This window comes from Diorhabda carinulata, chromosome 3, assembly GCF_026250575.1.
Source record: "Diorhabda carinulata isolate Delta chromosome 3, icDioCari1.1, whole genome shotgun sequence".
Taxonomy (NCBI): Eukaryota; Metazoa; Arthropoda; class Insecta; order Coleoptera; family Chrysomelidae; genus Diorhabda; species Diorhabda carinulata.
In genome coordinates, this window is record NC_079462.1 from 27,800,863 (window position 1) to 27,816,886 (window position 16,024).

Consider the following 16,024-nt stretch of genomic DNA (forward strand, 5'->3'; position numbering starts at 1 on the left):
AGTTATCAGAAGCATAAATTACAAAAATTAAATTACGAAAACTAAATAACTAAAGCAGAACAAATTCTTTCGGAATTTCCACGGCTTCGATAGTATGGTATAGATATAGCATGAGTTAAGTTGAAATGATCCGTAATGATGAATATTCCAATTTCGATGTAGACCTCAGAAACACAAAAGGTAAAAAAATATAACAGTAACAGTTGAGATTTTTAATAAAAGTTCTTAGCGAGTGACCAAATAATCATTTCAATTGGTGACGCTGGAAAAAAATACAATTTTATGAAGGATGGACCTAGAACGAAAGAAGCACAGCTGCTCTTCGTGTCATGTACCCTTTGCAACTAATTTTGTTTTAATAGATTCCATGGGAAAAAGGATACATTTTTTATACCAAAGGAAAAACTCCTGCATAATCTGTTGTTCTTTTTTTATATAAAAATAAACTTTAGTGACGAATAACTTTTTTTTTATTAAAAACTATGAAAAAATTGATACTTTTAAGTAGGCTACAGGGGGAATATATTTAAGTAATGTAAATTCCAAGAATTATTTGTATTCAGTAGTTTGAAATGTGAAGTGATGATTAATAATTTTTTGGATTTATAAATGTATCGTGATCCAATACAGAAAAAAAGTCAACTTCAAACCGCGATAGAAATTTTGAATGAATGTAATTTAGGTTAAATTACATTCATTCATAAAATAACATTTAGTATCTGTAGTTAGCGTTTCGCAGAAAGTTTATGGATATCCTGTATATAAAAATTATCGAAATTCCTTCAACTACACGTCTGTTCTGAGATCAAAAGCAGACCACTATATTCTCTGAAATACTCAAGAAATTATTGATTAAAATCTATTTTCAAATTTAGGCTCTTCCGAAACTAATGTATGCGTTGGCACCAGAGATGAACTCAGCATCAGTTGGTTCAGTATTGTTTTACTTTCGATACGAATAAAGCATCAAAATTAAGTAAAAGAAGGAAATAAAACGACACATAATTGTTAGATATACAAATTTACTTCGAAATTTGACACTGAATCAAAACTAAATTGTAGTATACTTTGAAAAGTAATTACTGGTGAGTGCTAATGCCATCACTCAAAAGTCATTTACATTTTTTTTATGTTTAACCTTAAATTTTGGTTCCATTCAAAACCCACATTGAAAATGAACGATGAAACAAGCTAGAATACTTTTGAGGAAAGTATGAAGGCTTAGTCAGAGATGTAACAATATGTTCTCAGCTCCATTCATTGGTTTATCCAAGAGCATTCACAGTTTGCTTTTTTCCCATCCAGAAAATTCTTTTGTTGACTTTTAATGTCAAGGCTTTCTGTAAAGAGGTGATCCGAAGCTCATTCCTCTTTACAACAGAATATGGACTTGAAAATTTCTGTAAGAACTGATTTAATCAGATGCTAGTCAAAAGCGTATTCATGCTAATAGTCAGATATTTCTCACATCTCACAGTATTAGGAAATTTTTAGAGTGATCCAGTTCTAGAATCATCCTCTTTAGTAATTTTTTTCAGTTTTTTTTTACTTTACTGGAACTCGTTCTTGCTTTGAATTCCTTTTATACAACAAAAAGTTTCAGATACAGTGAACGGTTTTTGTGCTCCTTTTTGACAAGAAAATTGGCCTCTCCGTTAACCTTGAATTCCAAATAACCAAGAACCCAAGCTAAAAGAACTTAAAATTTCTAATAGTTCATTTCCAGGTTCAGTTCCACAAATCTGTCAACGAAATGAATGAAAGGAAATTTTGACATAGGCACGAGACGTTCTTTTCCGCTTCATGATAATACTCCAAATGGATTTACATTATTCTTGATGTTCAACCTTTTATTTTGGTTCCTTTCAAAACGCACATTAAAAATGAACGATGAAACAAGCTAGAATACTTTTAAGGAAAGTTAAATTCATACATTAAATTCAAATGCTCCTCTTGGCTTCACCCATAAACGTCATTTATTACAGGGAATTATCAAATATGAAATTTTTTGCTGTCTACGTGAAACTGTGTTAATACCTCTTTGTATTATTATTATCGATATTATTCCGAAACAAGATATCCCGTCATCTAATTATACATTTCTCCTTCAATTACAGAAGCAACATTGAGTAAAGATGAATACACAGATATTGATGAAAATCCATTTATAGGGATGACTAGATGAGTTTTCTTTAGGTACATGTAAAGTGAATTAGTTTGAATCCCACTTAATAACTGTATCATGTTTCCATGTGAGTTTTCAGTAAGTGGTTATCTCAGGATTCCGTTGATTAAATACATATTTTTTATCAAGACATTTTGTTCAATAGGTAAACTTGAGTGATTTTCATTTCAATTTTATAAAGTTCTTGAGCAACCGCAACCTGGGCATTAGTACCCGATGGCGAGCCACGAAATATTACGAAACTTTTGAAATGTGGCTGTTTAGACGCATTTTAAGAATACCTTGGACTGATAGAGTAACCAATACGGAGGTTCTGAGAAGAATGGCTAAAAATTTAGAATTTCTTGTAACTATTAAGAAAAGAAAAGCGTCCTACCTAGGCCATACGGTTTGCTACAGCTTATCGTTGAAGGCAAGATAGCATGTAGGAGAGGTTTAGGTAGAAAGAAAAAATCCTGGATGAAAAACCTACGCGAATGGTTCGAAATACCAGAAGTTTCGAATATAAAAAAGAATCTTGTAGCATATCTGTTTGAATGTAAACACGAACGGAATAGAAACACACAAGCCAGTGACGACAGGATGGCAAGTCGACAAAATGCCACGGCCACGGAAGGGAGAATCTTCAACTCCCAGCATTTATTATCACACATTTAACGAAAACATTAGTTTTTTCTTTAAACCAATCAAGCTACCTACTTAGTAGCATGCTCAAGGAAAAAATTTCCAACGCATATGCAAAGAAATTTAATCTAGTTTTAAAAAGATCATAGTTCATTATTGAAAATTTCACCAACTTTGGTTATACCAAAGTGGAAAAACTAGTCCAGAGCGTAATCATATTTGTCGCTTCCTTTAAAATTTACCCAGTTACTGAGATGGCGCCACTTTTATTTAACACATTTCTACGTACACTTCATCCTATCACAGATTGTTCTTCATTCTCTCTATCCTCCATAGTACAAATGTAGTATAAGTATTATAAAATAAAAAATACACGAACAATATTTTAACATTCCTTGTATACACACAATTTAGAAGTATGAAATTGGATTTTCGTTTAACGATATCTGGCGCAACATAAAAGCTGGGACCTAACGTAGGAAAAAATAATTTGAATAATACCCACTCAAAAATGTTCTTCAATTTACTGGATACCTTACTGTTTATAATTCTATAACGAATTATTGAATGATTTTTTATTTAGCTTAAAGTGCATATGAAAGCTACGGCCAATACATTTATTGATATAATAATGATTAGTTATTGGTAGTTACATTATATTCCATTACAAACTGAGGATCGATACTTAAGTTTTGAGATATGAGAACACTGATGTGGCATCAAAAAATTTTTAATGGTGAACATACTCAGAACATGTTGTCATACGAATGCTATTTGAGTTCTTTACAGATACTTGAAACATTTAAATCGTGCGATGATTTTCTATGATTTTCGACATGGATTTAATCAGCATCTGTGTACTGATCAACTCCCTTTGACTTTTGCTAATGAAGCACCATATCCAGCTACTGTGTTTGGCTGGTTTTACGTCTTCGCTACAGGCTGAACTTCGCGAAGGTCGTTCAAAATCGACTGTTCTGCCAGAAAACATCGATACTCTGCCTAAACTGATATGGTAGGATCGTCATGTGACATACCGTAAGATTGAGGCATACTTTGGCATTAGTTCTATTCGCATACATTCAATGGTACATGAATATTTGGCTGTTAGAAATATTGATTTGTTCTAGATACCGCTTAATTTGACTATCGCTCAAAAAAGCTCGTGATGATTGGTACAAATAAGGCTGAAACTAGTTAACTAGACGTTAACTAGCTTTTACCCGCGGCTTCGCTCGCATCAAATCCATTAACTAAGTATCAGAAATCATTATAATAGAAAAAACCGAACTCTGTAGCTATATTAGAACCTGATATATAGATCTTTGAATGTAGAAAAATTGCCAAAAACCTACAAAAATCCATAACTCCACATTGAATGTCCGCGCCTAGCTCCTCTCCAACTCTATCTTGAATAGAACCTGAGATATTGAGGATAGGACGTGTGTATGTGAAAAACTCCCATAAGTAATGTACAGGGGGAAATCGCATTTGAGTATAACTTGAGAATGGTGAAAATTAGATGAAATCCGATGGTTGATGGTCTGTGCATCAATACCTTTCATTGAAAAAAAAATTAAGCAAATCGGTTGGGTAGAATGCCTGAACGGACTCGGAATGGAATTCATCAATTTTTTTAATATATAAGATAATTACCAATGTTTTGGTTTACATTTGCATTTCGCGATGTAAAGTAAAAACATTGAAATAGATGAGTTAATATTTTCTAAGATACAACTACAATTTTCATCATCATTTTCATATACAAAACCCCGTATTTCTACTTGTGATTTGTTGCAAAATAGACTTGACCCAAAATAACCATTAAATCTAATTACAGTGTCATAATTTGGACAGCTATCAATTAATAATGTCACTACAAATCACAATATCGTCAAGGGTAATTTTAGGTTTACTTTTCATTGACTTAACAATACAAAATTTACGAATTTGAGCGGATATTCTTATCTAAAATCCAACGATAATAATAAAGGATATGGCGCATGACTGCCGTTCGGTTTCAGTATACGTAAACGAACGATTCATTTTTCAGTAACTGAAAATCCTCCGAAAAGCGTATATATAGTTGGAAAACCATCACGAACATTGTGACGTACATGGAGTTTTATCCAATGAAGTATCAGCTCGGATATTGATCAATCGAAAAAATGGCCGAATTGTGAAAACATATGGAGAAAACCGTATACATATTAACAACATGAAATTCAGCTTCATATGCATTGTCAGCTTAATATCATGTAGTGTTTGTGAATCAAACGATATCGACGTTTATTCCGGTAAGTTAGTTTCGGTTCCTCTTTTCTTTTGATATGATAAACTTGGTTAATAGTCGCAAAAAAGCGCGAAATTTATTGAGTCTTCGGAAATTATTTTATATAAGATATATTATAAGGAGTATTAATAAAGGAAGTGGTCATTATAATATGAACATCATTTGTTATAAATATTGTATATTCAAAATGATTCAACATAATGAAAATATTTTCAAATCTTTTAATAATTTAACACAAAATTATTAATTTCAACTAAAAAAATTTGTTGGTATCGTTGACAATATTTTTTAATTGTTTGTATTTCACATATGAAGTAACTTTCTTCTATATATAAAATAAAATTGTATACATGATAAAAAACTTTGAAATGATTTAATCTATAAGATATTATAAAGGGTGATTCAGATGTAATGAGCTAAATTGTAACTACACGTTCAGCAAAAAAATAATAGTATCTACATAAACAACAAAGTAGTTTGCTCCTTATTAGTATTATATATACAGGCTCAGTCGGCTGTATAGCATTTTCTCACAACCATATGTTCCAGAAGTAGTTAAAGTAAGAAACATACTATTTAGAATGGAATGCTATATTTGACCACATAATTTTATATAGAAAGTTGACCATCCACGGAGACAATTCTTGTTGTTAGGATTAGTAGATCATAGAAACCCCCTGGCATACAGATATAAGTAAGTCTAGTGTTTCTACAAGTCTTCGAAATAACAAATACCACAGCATAAGCTTTTGCTTATAGTCCTTCAATCGACCACATATTTTGGAAGCCTCGACTATTGTTCTCCATTTTTATCTGTCCTGCATATGTTTATTCCGGTCACGTACTACCAGATTTTGTATATTTTGCACAATCTGATCTTCCCATCTATTTTTTGGTCTACCAGGCAATCTTTTCTCGCTCGGTCTCCATTCTGTTATTTTCTTTGTACCCTGCCGTTTTTCCATTCTTTTAATGTATCCGTACCATCGTATTCTTTTTGCTGTAACTATATTTACTTTATCCTCATCTTCTAATATATTCTTAATTTCATAGTCCATAAATCTTTTATACTTATTATTTCCAGCTTTCACTGGTCCATGAACTACTGGACTTACCATAGTCTTGTAGGCTCTTAATTTGGTTGCTCTGTTAATTCTTTTGCTCTGCATTATAGTTTTATACTTTTTACATGCCCAATATCCCGCCTGAATTTTTTGTTTTGTTTCGTTTTCCGTGTTATTTCTATTGCTTATCATTGTTCCTAAGTACTTAAAGTACTTCGAAGATGAGTTCATTTATATTCACTGTTTGTCTTTTCCTGATGTATTTTCAATCGTCTTTTTCCTGCCTCTCTTACAATTTTCTCTCTAGACTCTTTCGGTCTCTTGCTATTAGTGTCAAATCATCAGCATATGCTATTACTTGTATTAATTTATTAATGATACTTCCATTGATATCACATTCCCGTCTTATGCCTTCAACTGCAATATCAAACAATACCGCTGAGAGTCCGTCACCCTACCTTACGCCAGCATTTATTTCAATTTCTCAGATGGTTCGTTTTTTGTTGTTACCCTTGCCCTAGAATTTAGCATAGTCATTTTCACCAATCGTATCAACTTTTGGAAATTTCCAAATATTTTTAAAAACAGTGTTTTGGAATATCTTGCAGCATATCCATTTAAATAAAGTTTTGCTCACCAGGATTACGACAAGAACAATGAATGTGACCTAGGTTATGTTTAGAACATTCAGATCATGATCGGGTTAGCACTATCATAGTTTCCGAAAACAATTTCCAATATTAATGGTAGATATAACGTGTGAATGTAAAATTTGTTTATTTATTTGATGTTGCTATGCAAAATTAATGATGGCTAAAATTAATGTAAATTAATGGAAAAACTTATAGCCCAGGTGTCAAGAGGAACATGCAAAATACACAGGCCGGCAACTATGCTCAAATTCTTTCACCAAAGACCCCAAAATATTGTCGACAGTTCATTTCTGAGGATCTAAGTGATATTTTTGTTTGGGTTTTATAACAACCTTATTCGCGAAATGGACTCTAAAGCGATTTTTAGTCATTTTTTGTGAAGGGTTGTTACCCCTGCATAACAGTTTCATTTTGACAGCTGACTGGACGATGCATTATTCGGTCATATCTGAGGGCGGTATGAGTTTATTTCAATTTGAAGGTATGACTTACAATAAGTTAAAAGTTCTTAGTCAAAGTAAATGTACTCATGAAATATTGACAAAACATACAAATCTACAGTCAAGAAATGTCTTGGAAAGACCTCACCTTAAAATGAATGGATGGTTTAATATATTGAAATTGTTATTTATCACTCTATAAAGAGGAGGTATTTATGGCGGTAGAAGCCACGTCCCGTAATTCTGGTGGTGTAGATTAAACTTCTTCACCCCATATTCCGCTTACAGGATGAGTTTTTTTGCAACTTAATCACACTCGTAAATTTAAAAAATATTTCAACTATCAAACATGAATCAGTGTTACCAACCGGTCATCTACCTTAAGGTGTAATTTCCCTAATGTATATTTCTAACAATTTTTTTTATAAATAAATAATATAAATACAAGAGAAAATAGCATGGAACACTCGTAACAGAAGGCCATTCCAGCATTCGCTCTATGCGTGTTCGAATTTGAAACTCTTGATGGAATGTAAAGCCTTCTTCTCTTTCAATTTTATTTATTACTATTGTGTAAATAAAACCGCGGACAATATTCTATGAGAGAAGCGAAAGCTAATCAAATTGTCGTGTTTGTATTGTAATAAAACGTATGAAAAAACCAAAACCACCAACGTTTATTTGTATTCAAAGAGCAATAGATCCGAAAAAATATGAAATTAATAAAGAAATACATTTGCTCCTGGCATCGAGCTTGTATTACAACGCGAACAGAAAATAAGGCGTCGTGAATTAGTATTATTAAAGGAAAAGAATACGTGTCTACGGAAGCAAATGTTTCAGGTAATCAACATGTCCGTCGGTCGTCAGGAAGTAAATTAATATTTTATATAAATCAAAAGCACTAAGTGAGCAAACAAGAATAGAACTATAATTACATTTTCTGAAATTTCAGCAGAGTGTAACAAAAGTTGAATGCTGACCAAAATATGTTCACTTAAATTAGCACTTGCAAACATCCAGCTGATGTTTGAAACTTAAGCGAGGTTTCATGAACGTAGTTTTCGTGATTATCTATCAACAAATTTAGAAAATCCAACAGGTAGGGTAAAAAACATATTTCCATCACTATTATAGTACTTGTACAGTAACACAAAAAATTCCAACTGAGTGCTATAAATTGTTGCAAGACGCTCATGGGGACAAATCTCCATCTCGTGGACGTGTTTTTGAGTGGTGTAAGCGCTTTAGTAATGGTCAAGAGAGCACTGAAGATGACTAGCGTCCAGATCGCCCTGTGACTGTTTCAACTCCGGAAACAGTGACCAAAATCAACCATTTTGTGCGTACAGATCGTTGAATGAGCATCCGGATGATTGCCGAGGCTGTAAACGCCGATAAAGAAACGGTCAGAAAAATTTTACACGAGGAATTACACGTGACAACAGTCTGTGCGAAGTTGGTGCCAAAAAATTATCGGGTCTGCTCAAATTTCCTTGAATGGCTAGGAAAAGATCTGCTTTAAAAGGGACGACATTCTGGTCGTCCAATTGAGTTGATCACTCCAGAAAATATCAACAAAGTCCACAAATTAGTTATATCTAATCGATCGTAAATTGAAATTGCATGAGTTGCTGAGTCCATAAAGATATCAGAAGGCAGTGTGTTTACAATTATGTATGAACAATTGACAGTATTATGGGAAGCGGAATTTTTTTTAATTCTCCCAGTATCAAAAATATTGCGAAAATATTTGGAATTTAGGCAAGCAGAATAGGTTATGAGTGCCGCGTTCAGTTACATAGCTGAATAATGTAATTATTTTTTCAAAATCGGCATGCAAATCTTTTTTTTTTTTTTCATTTATTCATATTATTGGTTATAAAACAGTTTCAATCATTCGTAATGTAGAAAGGTTGCAAATTGGTTGATGTGTAACATGAAGCGGATGACAGTTCAGTTACTTCAGTACCAGTCTCAATTAACAGTGTAAATTAATTAATTAATTGTGGTTAAAGAGAGCTAAAAAAATAATATTAAGACCAAAAACTATATACATTTTAAGTCTTCTGAATTTGAAATTGATTTAAGATGTTCAAGAACCTTAAAATACAAATCACAAATTGCATTGCGGGATTGCGAATTCACTCACCAACAAACGACGAAGCTAAGAAATAAAAGAATACAGAAATTTGTGTTAATCCATAATGTGAGGTTTATGGAAAGGCACATATGTTGCAATACCACCAAGACATGTTCGAAGATAAATTTTGTACTGGTCGGCTATGAACGTCTTGAATAAAAGTTTATTTAAAAAAAAATTTGAACTGAACTGTTGAAATTTTATCATCATTTTGTATAATTTTAAGAACGAAACAAAAAAATTTTATTTTTTTTATTAGTGCCTACCTACAGAAGAAAAAGTGTGAGCTCCGATACTGTATGTTCACTTTAAATTAAACGCAATAGCTAAATAAACGGATGAAAGTCCAATTTTGTTATTTTAAATGGAATTCAATGTTTGAATAAATATTAATGAGTGCATAGTTATTTAAACTATGCATTCCAATTATCAAAATATTGGTAGAGAAAAAAACACATATTTGTAATTATCCATATTCATTGATGATAATACGCAATATTACATCTATCTCCAATCAATTACAGGAAAGGAACAGGAAAAGGAAATATATTTTGACTTTTTGGTTAATGACCCCAAATCAAGTGAAATCTAAATGTATTGCTACTGTATATACTATTTATAAGTTGTATTATCAATTGTATCAATACAATCTCGTTGAAATTTACTATCAAAAGTCGGTGATATGAATTTATATGAATCAATTTTTAAAGTTATTTCTGTGGCTTCTTTATTTCTATAATTCTATAATGATTTACTACCGTGATTGATTGCGTCTAATAATTTTGAAATGAGGAAATTGTAGAGTGAATAACAAAGTCATGCTGGGCTCATATATTTCTCCGGAATCACACATATCTTGTTCAATGTCACTGTGGTGTTGGTCAGCCCGGAATCGCAGACCTTTTATCGGATTAGTCGTGCAGGTATGATGGATCTTCCTCTGGTGCAAGATCACTTAAGTGTATCGACCATAGATGAATCACATTCTGTACAGACTTAAGGGCGATGACAGCCACAGAGGTTTTCGCCGAGACGATGTTCGAGTCAGCGTGCCAACTGTTTAAAACATATGAGAAGGTTAACAACATATTATTTTTTTTTTGGAAGTGTTGAGACGTTGGCCGACTCAGAGGCCGTCTCGGCTAAGAAGAATACAGTAAATTGCTCATAGTAATTTATCAATTTAACGCGTTAGGGTATGAAGAAATGATTACAATATAATTCCCTGTAAAGCCTTAAATGTCATTTGAAACTTACCAATAAATCTATTTTGATAAAATGTAGTATAGGACAGTAGAGACGATTACTTATTCATTTCTCAATAAATGAAAAAAAAACTAATCTGCAGTATCTCCATAAACTACCATCTATGTTTTCTTTTTCGTAAACAGTAGTTATAATAAAAACTTTGGAATAATAGGGAAACCTTGCTAACCAGTCTAGACTTTTGTTGAAACTGAGATTAAATGAAATTTCGTATTGAATTAGTCTGAATCTGAGACTTATTTTCACAAACCCTCTTTACTTTTCAAGCCAGAATTGATCGTGAAATCAATTTATTTTAAAATAACATATTGAGCTTATGGGTTTAACATGAACGATATTTTCTGATTCAATTTAACTTAGCATTTTGTTGAATGGCTTCTTTCTTTCTTTGTACAGGGATAGAATAAAATCATTTCAACAATTCAAGAACAATAATGAGTCTAGAAAAACTTAATATAACAGTCACATCAATCCCTATATGATATAGAAATGAAACGAAATTCTACTTTGGTTGTTCTTTCGGTTTTGAACAATAGGGTCGCTCTTTTATTTCTAAATAACCCCACTATCCTTAAGTACTAAGATTTGACTGAAGTTTTGCTGCATGTTGGGTATCACAGGTAAAAAGTCTCTAAAGACGTTAACTTGTTTATCTAAACGCGCGTCAGACAGAAATGAATAGAAATGGCTCTTAAAATATTTGTCAAATTCTTTTCAATATTTATAAATGGAAATCTAAACCTCAACATGAGAAGAAAGTTTATTGAAATTGAAGATAAATCCTGGCTTTAGTATATAAGCAAATAGGTCAGTTCAGACATAAAAGAACTGTAGCACATTGCAAAAGACAAAAACACGTTTAGAAATCTAGTCACCAACCACATAAAAATGAAAATATCGTTGATTCTCTTGCCTACTATGGAACCAATGAACTATTTTCAAAACTTTCTTTGAATATGCATTGCTTTTTTGTTAAAAATAGCGAGTCCCAGAAACTCTACTGTGCATGCTTCAATCATCATGACTTTTCACACACAGATAGATCTTGATGAGATCTATCCAACAATATTATGCATGGCTCGATATATGTTAGCCTTCCTGAGGTAATGGCCACTTTCGGTATCTCCGGAAGTAAATGCATAAAATAGATATGGTGAATCGATTTCTCGTATCATCAATATTCTATGTATAGAGTTTGATGATGATCGTCGTGGGGTGGCTTATCATACTCTTACCTTTTTATGTCTTTGTATAAAAACATGTGTTTTAGTATAACATTGCCTGTATTCACTAAAAATGCTTTTCACCTTAGATTACTAAAAAACTTGAAAATATAGAATGGAAAATTTCGGACAAATCTCCAGCTTTCAAACAATAGCTTAGTCTACAAAAAGAAACGTTTTTGGTGATAAAATTAGGTTAACTAATCTTTAAAAAGTCGCGCGGAGGCGTGAAAACACCGAAGCTTACGTCAAATGTATAACTGTAGATATTTCCTAGGAAAATGATTTTATCACACTCAATGTTATCGTATCCAATTAATTCTGTTTCTTAATTTTTAATTTTGATATGTTGTCATCCACAAGATGCCAAAGCTATTTCAAGTTTAGCGCACCTGTGATTTGAACTGAGCCGAAATACAATATTCAAGATTGTAGTTTTGTTGAATTATATAGTATAAATGAAAGGAAGATGATTTATCTTCTGCCAAAAGGCTTTAACAGCACTCATACTGTGTGATATTTGTAGTTAAATTAGTGAAACTTTATTTGGATATAGAATCGTCAACAACCCATTCACCCATTTCCAAAATGCGATAAGTGTCTCAATAAGAAATCTGGACATTTTTCATTCTGTCGTAATCGTGAGAAGGATTTCTCCCATTCTCCAGTTAGACAATTATGTTGTTTTCAGTAGTGACATTGGTGGTGATGAGGATTGGTTTTCCAATATAAAAAGCTGATGAATGCTTACAGATAGACGAAAATCGAAATTTGTTTTACAATATATTGTTTGAAAACATGTAGCTATGACTATTGCTTTTTATAAAAAGTAAACGAGAAGTTTCGAAACAACTTATTTACCCATCAATGGCTTTAATGTTTCATGTGAAAAATGTTGAACTTCTTATGAATAACGTCGAAACACTGAATTTTCATGTCTTATTTAATTATAAAAGAGAAGAGAAAAATTGAGAAAGACTGGCGGCTGGGAAAAAAATGTTATAAATCCACCTTTGGTTTTCAGGTATCCAATTTCGAGGTAGATGCAAAAATCTGGTCTGCGTTTAGCCTTCATTTAAAAAAATTATGGGGAGTCGGCTTTAAACCTCTTAATTAGAATAAAATACATTTATTTCAAGGCCAGACAATCCTGGGTAGTGTGGCGAAGAATAAAGTAATCATACAATGCAAATTTTATTTATTTAATTATCCTTTCTCGTTACATTTCTAGACATAGGCCTCCTCAAGCCTTTTTTAATGGTTTGGATTTGTTGCCATATTCATCCATCTAAATCCTAAATGTTGCTCTAACTCGTCAGCCCGTCTTATTTGTATCCTTTCTCTACCTCTTTTGTATTCTCGGGGTCTCCAATTTATGATTATTCAGTTCCTCTTTCGTCTTCATTTATCTATTGTAGATGACTAATTTCCACTTCAGCTTTGCTACTATTCTAACGTCTCTTTATTTTGTATTCTTTCCACTAATTTTGGCAGTACTAAAATCGTTACAGAATTGTGTAATTACTGCTGATTATTCGCTAGCTTATGATATCATAATCGAAGGAATTGACAATAATTAAAAATGTTTGGTGAAATATGTTACCATTGAGAAAATTATTTGAATATCTACTTTATTGATTCACGACGGTTTAAATTATTAATTAAATTCATGAATAAATTGTCGTAGAACACTTCATACGTACATACTAATACATGTATATATTATTCCATACATAACAACGAAAATACATATCAGAATGTGTATATTCGACATATATTAAAATTTGTACAAATGCAAGTTAAATACATTTTATAATGACCTAATTTTGAAATATAAATTTACGTCAAACATTTTCAGTTTATCTGCAGTACTCACTTATAACTTTCTATAATTCTGCTGAAGTTGACTGGAGTTTAATTTGAATTTTAATCATTTTATAACGAATTACTATGTAATTAATCCTGGAGATTCCTTCGATAAAGGATTTATACTGCTTACTGCTTCAGAAACAATGTCTCGTGTAAGATTTTTTCAAGAATGGAGTCTCTAGCAAATGATACCCTAGGCAGAGTTTACTTCTATACCGCTAATCTAATAAATAATGCTACTTAAGTTTTGAGGTGTGGCAAAAATGATGTTAATATCTCAAATCTTACATTGCTACCATTAAGTTTGACATTTTTAATGGTGGACGTACTTAAAAAAAAATCAAAAAATGAAATTGAATTTTCGTATGATGATATTCTTTTCGACGTGGATTAAACCAACAGCTGTGTGTCGATCAAATCGCTTTGACTTTTCATGATGAAGCTTAATCGCGAGCTACCGTTTTCCGAATTCAACCGTGATCGTCTGTTGTGCGAGAAAACATCGATGCCTTGCGTAAAATTATATTGCAAGATCGTCATGTGAAAAGCCGTGATATTGAGGCATATTTGGTCATTTGTTCCACTCGCATACATTTAATATTTCATGAACATTTGGCTTTTAAAACGATTGGTTTGCATTGGATGTCACATAATTTGACAATCGCTCAAAGAATCTCGTCGAAGCAAAGAAATGCTGAAAAAATTCAATCGCGAGGCTTCAAAAGATGTCTATAAGATCGAATCATGAATCGATGCATATAAACCCGAAACTAAACAACAGTTGTCTATATGGATCTTTCAACAAGACCAAAATTAAACGTTGTTCGCGCACGAAGCACTTCGAAGCAAATAGTCTCTCGTTCTTTTGGAATAACTGGATATGTAGCCACCGTTCCATTAAGTAGGTCAGTCATTTCTGAAATGTATACCAGCATTTGTTTGCCAGAATTATTTGGAAAAATCAGGGAAACCAATCGCAGAAGAGGAATCATTCTCACCATATCAGTTCAAACAAAACGTTTTTGAAAAGTCAAAACATCGAATTGATAGGTCATCTGACGTAGTCTTTGCTTGACACCCAATAAAATTAAATTGCGAAGAAATGGTTTATGGGTTCAATTAACATGTTTTGGATGTACCTCAATTGGAATGGAAAAAATGTTTCGAAAATTAGTTCAAACGCATGCAAAAATGTATTGATCTTAATGGAGAATGTTTGGAAAAATAATGAATCCATGTTCAATTATAAATACTTGTTTTCATTTGTCTATGTCAAAACTTAAGTAGCAACCCTCGTATATGTAGTTTAATAGAAAAAAGTGAATGCTCTTCACTTTTTTCACTTTTCTCGATACTTTGAACTTATTATTTATGGGGTATCCAGCTTTTAATGTGAAAATTTATGATGGGTATTACGATTTTTATTAGATATTGATACTGGATATAGTCTAACATACTAAAAATGAAATAAATCAGTTACAATGTTCTTATTTCAAACAGTCGACGGAACAAGGATAATATGCAACAATGGCTATGAGAAAGAGGATATTGAGGATACTTATGAATTAAATCAAAGCAAATGGTGAATAAACATTTAAAATTCCAAACGTTGAACGTTGAACGGTTATTGCAATAGGTGAAGGAACCCCATTGGCATAATAAAAACAAATATATATATAAAATCAAACACAATCAATATTTCAAAATAGGAGCATTTCAGAATATTATAAAGGATTCAGATATCTCCTTTACTGGCGTTTGTTTAATGGTACTTTTAGTTTGTTACACCATAGTACAGTTTTCGTGATTTCAAAGCAATAGATAAATTGATTTTGTGTGGTTATCAATTCACCAAAAACATAAAATGATGAGATTCGATCACTTAAAATTATTTTTTCGTATAAATCTCAAGTGCTATGAAAGAAGATAAATAATTGTAATGAAAAACCTTATAAAGATACGAATAAAATCATAATAAAGTTGAACACTACCCAAGACTTTTGACGTTTGGTGACAAAACCCTATAATGACTTATCCCCCAAGATATTTTATACTAATAATGACAAATTTTCTTAGTCCCAATTGCCTGGTGCTTGGTTAACCCTTTTGCAGTCTCCTTGTACGCCCTCGCGCTAACCTATGAATGCTTTTCAGAATCACTGGTTTGAAATCAGGCCAACTAGTTCAAATCCTAGATTGTGCCTTCGTGTTTTCATAAAAGCTAGTCAGATGTAGCGGTCTTGAATCGCATTTTTCTAACTCAT

General features: G+C 32.2%; 1 protein-coding gene across 2 annotated transcripts in view; it reads left to right on the forward strand.

The window, feature by feature from the left end:
• Positions 1-4,821: 4,821 nt before the first annotated feature.
• LOC130891237 (uncharacterized) overlaps positions 4,822-16,024 on the forward strand; it is a 28,902-nt gene continuing 17,699 nt past the window's right edge. The window contains exon 1 of one of the 2 annotated variants that reach the window (XM_057795852.1): positions 4,822-5,106. In XM_057795852.1, the coding sequence (XP_057651835.1) occupies positions 5,028-5,106 (79 nt within the window). In that variant the 5' untranslated portion in view covers positions 4,822-5,027. The remainder of the gene's footprint in view (positions 5,107-16,024) is intronic. The other variant, XR_009058870.1, reaches the window with a different exon arrangement.